Source organism: Aplysia californica, unplaced genomic scaffold, assembly GCF_000002075.1.
Source record: "Aplysia californica isolate F4 #8 unplaced genomic scaffold, AplCal3.0 scaffold01377, whole genome shotgun sequence".
NCBI lineage: Eukaryota > Metazoa > Mollusca > Gastropoda > Aplysiida > Aplysiidae > Aplysia > Aplysia californica.
The window spans coordinates 78349-83688 of NW_004798647.1; the positions used below are offsets into that span (position 1 = coordinate 78349).

The window sequence follows — 5340 nt, forward strand, 5'->3', positions numbered from 1 at the left end:
CAACCACTAATACCTTTTTCAATTTCTTTATTTTTACGGTTATCGTTGACCAAAAATGTTCTCATCTCTCTAACTGATGTTTTACAGCAGAAAAAACCCAACGGAGACTTGAATATGGTTTTAAAAAACCAAAAAAACAAACAACATCCAGGTGCCTTACAGACATTTGCCCCTTTAAGACAGGTTAGGGTAACAGGGTAGGGTAGGGTAGGAACAATTATTAATAAATTATAAACATAGTTAATTAGTTGATCTTTTACGAACGAATATTTTTAAAGAGTCAGCAGATTTTCTTGTATTGCCACGGAGGCTACAATATATTGTGTAGCTTTCTCCACATAAGAAATTAATGAAATCTCAATAAACTTTTGACATAAATGTTTCTCAATTAAATGATAAAATTGTTTTAAAAAATGTTCTACTTTTCAAAAAATGCTTGCCCATGGACAAAAATTAGAACAAAATTAGGCCTAGGCCTAGTTGTCTTTTTGTTTTTCTCCGAGTATTTATTCCTTTTCTACCTGGATAAAATCTGGCATTTTAAATCACTTCCGGTTATACTTCCTGAACGAAAAACCTAAACAAAATCTCAAACTAAATAGAAGTAGAAGCTGCGAAAATGGCGAAGGCAATGTATTTGGAACATTATTTGGACAGTATGTACTTTTGTAATTAAATGTCAAAAACTTAAAAGGTTTATCACAGTAAAATTGACTGTATGTCATTTCGAAATGTATTGGGCAAGAGTGCATTACATTTGATGTGGAAAATTAATCGCCACTTCTCCGCCAGCCAGCTCTTCATCAAGTGGTTTTTGGCGGCAAAATAAATAAAACGGAGAAATATAAATTCCATCGTTTACACCACGTATTTAGATCTAGAGAGATCTATAAATTAAAGGATGTTTGTGGGCCTGTTTGTGTTGGGGTTTTCAGTACGGGGCCAGGTTTAAAGACAGGGGATGTATTGCGAAGAGGTTGGGGAAAATTGTAACTTAATTGACTTAATGTTCAAATGTTTGCATTCTCATTCAGGCTCCTTTCATCATCGTCAACTTGCAGTGTTCATTATTTTTAATTTTTAGACTGCGGTTATTTGGGCCCCGGGGGCTGGGGTGCCAATAAACTGGTCATTATTCGGGCCCCCGGGAACAGGTATTAATATTGGCTGCTTTTGTTTATTCTCACCTGGGGTGAAGAGGCACAAAACTTAGTCTTCTTAGACTTAGGAACTTAGGTAGGCTACTGGCGAGAAGTGTCTACGTACACGGTAACCGGGCACCTAGCTTCCCATCAGTGTCTACATACAGTATCCGGCAACCGAGCACGCAGTCTCAGTGTCATGTACACGGTAGCCGGGCATGTAGCCTCAATATCTACTTACACGGTAGCTGTAACTGGGCATGTAGTCTCAGTGTCACGTACACGGCACACGGTAACCGGGCAGTTCAGAATTCCATGATCAGTTTTTGTCATCCGGTGTTGCCTTCAACCCCACCCATTCCCTGACTACCTTTTTCAAAAAATCAATAATTCCCCTTTCCAGAGCCCTATGTTCGCTGCGCACAGACTTTGAATGAACTTTGGTGACCCCAACTGGTACTCATTTTATAGAATCTAGAAATCTAGATTAAATATAAATGTGATGCGAACGCACAGGTTCACTGACCGGTCACAATGGCGAACCCGGCAAGACGCTTTTTTTGTGACTTTCTTTTTTTTTCAGCAAGTGACAGCACAGGACAAATATTGATTTATTTTGATTCCGATTACCGTGACATAGACTGTCGTAGATACTGAGATTAGGTGCCCGGTTACCGTGTACATAAAGATACAACTAGATCTACTGACACTAGGTGCCCAGTTACCGTGTATACGTAGACGCTGAAAAGGAAGTGGCTATGAGAATAGCCTGTCTCGCTATTCTCACCCCCCCTCGCCCTCAGCCTCAGGTGTGCTGCACGATACTGATACAGAGATACAGTAGGCCTAGGCTATTTTTATCAGCTCTATGGCGGGCCTAGGCCTAGATATATATAAATCTTAGATCTAGCTCAGAGACACACACAGAACAGCACAGAGTGCAGAGAATAACTTTTATAAGTTGTAGAGATAAGTTTCAGGTTTAGTTTTTAATAACGGGCAGGGTTAAGGCCGGTTTTTTTTCACACCAGAAACAGCAAACGACAGTTGAAAAAAAAATTTAAAATGTGAGCTAGACTAGAGAGATGTCTCGAATCTAGATCTATGGTTATACAAGAACAAAATGTGAGCTAGACTAGAGAGGTCTCGAATCTAGATCTATGGTTATGCAAGAACAAAATGTGAGCTAGACTAGAGAGATGTCTCGAATCTAGATCTATGGTTACAAGAACAAAATGTGAGCTAGACTAGAGAGGTCTCGAATCTAGATCTATGGTTATGCAAGAACAAAATGTGAGCTAGACTAGAGAGATGTCTCGAATCTAGATCTATGGTTATGCAAGAACAAAATGTCAAGAGCATCTGATCTGATACCTAGATCTGGTGTGAAAGAAACGGCCTTAACCCTAGGCGTGTTTTGAATGAGACGCTCGCCTCGGTTATGAACCAATGCAGGTGGTTCTACAAGTAGGCCACAAATGCACACAAACTCAAGCAGACTGACGCCGACGCACTCACAGGGTCATCACACGGATGATGTTCAGCGCTTGTGCGCTGAGCTAGGGTGGCCGGACTGATACGGGCGTCAACCGGAACCAGGACAGCGGGGTTCTAAATATGGAAGGGGGGGGGGTCAGAGAAATAACCAGATTCTCTCATTGTATTCTGGTCTGGGCCTCAAAGTAAGTTCTGATCAAGTAGTACTAGATCTAGTAGTTGTAGTAGGCCATTGGCGCTAGTTTTTTAGCGGACGGGTAGGTAGTGCTCTTTTGTTGTCAGCTATTTTTTATTTCGTTTTTGTTTAAAATTCTGCTAAAATGTTAATCGTTTTCGTTGTGACATGGAAATATTAATATTTATTGCCTCCACTAACTGACTGAAGCGTCTAAAGGGTAAATTTAGACTAGTAAAGTGTCTGGGCCAGTGCCACTATACTACTAAATACATTAGCAGCAACTCTTCTTTTTATTTAAATGGTAATCCCCCCCCAACCCAACAGACTCATGATGCAATTCATCAAGACCAATTAAAATTAAGATCGATCATGCTCTCATATTTTGAGTTGAATCTCATGAATTATTCATTGGGATTCATTTTTATCTATTCATGTTTAGCTTGATTCACATGGCTGGTCTAACAGATCGCATACTTTCTTTGTTCTTCAATGTAGGTCTGGAGTCGCTCCCTGCAGAAATGCAAAGGAATTTTAATCTGATGCGAGATTTGGATCAAAAGTCTCAAGGTAAGTCTGTCCTGTGTTGAAGAGATGGTTTTTAGTCGCGCTCACTGACAGCCGATACTGCCACTGTGGTATTGGTTTTCATGAGATTGAGAAATATTTTGTTTGTCTGAAATTCAGAATCTAAATGTTGGGAAAAGCAAGTAAAGACTCATAGAGGTACACATTTTTAAAAAGAATAATAGTTGTATCTCCCCCCCCCCCTGCCCAGAAAAAAAATTTGCTTCATGGGCTTTGAACAGTTGAACAGCTTGTCAATAATATGTTACGGTCTCATGATGATTTCTTTGCTACATTTGCTTTTGAAAAAGTATTTTTTTCTCCTGTTCTGTTTTAGACTAAGACAATAGAATATTCTAAGGCACCGACCTCTTACTTTGCTTCTACTCCTTGAAATTGCAGATCTGATGAAGAAAATTGATAAAGCTGCCACGGATTACCTGAACAAAGTTCGACACATGTCACCGGAGAAAAGAACCAATCAACTGAACCAAATTGAGTCCATGTTCAGCAAAAGTCGAGAGTTTGGCGACGGAAAAGTCTCACTGGCCATGCAGACTTATGAGATGGTGAGCGTTGTTAACGTCGTCGTCATTGTTGTTGCGAACTCATCTCGCACAACACCATCTGTCTAGAACTATGTCCGACAACATTTGAGGAATTGAATACCAAAAAAATTTTGAAATTCATTTTGTAAAAATATGTCTTTTATAAAATTCCTTAGACAATCACTCTTCACCCAATGGGCATTGGTGACTGTATTGGATAATTTCCACTTACAAAAAAGAAAAACGTGTTTTTTACTCTACCGATACACTTGGAGTGAGATTACTTTCAGTGCATGGGCCTAACAAAACTGAAATGGTTTCGATTTTTACATGATCTCAAAAAGGTAACTGGTTGTAGAAAGAGTGTTCTAAATTTTTTTCCCTGACAACTTCCTGCTTTTCATTTCCTCACATCAACTAAATTGAGACAAAAAGATTTTTATAATTTTCCATCTTATAATGTCCGAAGACTTTCTGCCACTGTGGTGTTCATCTTTACTCTGTAACCAGCTAAGAAAAGTAAAGACAGCCCTGTGTTGTGGCGGACTCGAATTTCCATGGAAAACTTTTACTATGAAACTGTTCCCTCACACTTGTAACTTTATTTAATGTTTTGTTGTGGGTTGTGTTTATTATACTACTTACAATTTTGTTTCGTGGGTGTATGTCTTTATTTTTTTCTATTATTTTTTTTTTTTACTGAAAAAAATTTATTATATACATTGACTTATGTTGGGCATTCAGGAGGCTGGTAAATTTTTTACCCTGTCTGATAGGCCTAGCCGTAGCTGTGTAGGATAATATATTAATAATAAATGACATTTATATACAAAGCGCTCAACCCCGATTAAAGTACACAGGCTCTGAGCGCTTTACCACAGTACAAAGTACAACAATAACATAAAACGTTGTGTTTTGACTTTTAAAAAATCACTCCAAATATTAATCTTTTTAATTTAAAAACAAACGACTTCAGCTGACATTTAAATGAATCATTCAAGCAGACCAAGATACCCGATAAAAGATTGGGTGGTTGGCAGGTGCTCTGGTGTGGTTTACTCTTTCTGTCCTGTCCAACATCTATCTTCCTCATCTCTCCTCCTTATTTTCTTTATATGTTACTCCATAGTAACAAGACTTGTAATCTTGTTTTATTCATTCCCAGGTGGACAAACACATCCGCAAACTAGACGCGGAGCTGGCACGCTTTGAGGCGGACATCAAGGACAAAAGTAGCGGCCGGCAGAAGGAGACGGCGGAGGGGAAGGCAGCGGCCAAGAAAAGTAAATATTTACAACATGGCTGATCCTAATAGTTGTCTGTTTGTTGTTTTCTAAATGTCTTGGCAAATATTCCTTGGCCATTGATTACACCTCTGATTTCCCATTTTACGGGGGGGGGGGGGGGGGGG

General features: G+C 39.2%; 1 protein-coding gene across 1 annotated transcript in view; it reads left to right on the forward strand.

The window, feature by feature from the left end:
* The first annotated feature begins 598 nt into the window (after positions 1-598).
* LOC101847396 (inhibitor of growth protein 5) overlaps positions 599-5340 on the forward strand; it is a 12920-nt gene continuing 8178 nt past the window's right edge. Inside the window, exons 1-4 of the mRNA XM_005112723.3 lie at positions 599-656; positions 3313-3384; positions 3784-3950; positions 5095-5212. Of these exons, the coding sequence (XP_005112780.1) occupies positions 620-656; positions 3313-3384; positions 3784-3950; positions 5095-5212 (394 nt within the window). The 5' untranslated portion in view covers positions 599-619. The remainder of the gene's footprint in view (positions 657-3312; positions 3385-3783; positions 3951-5094; positions 5213-5340) is intronic.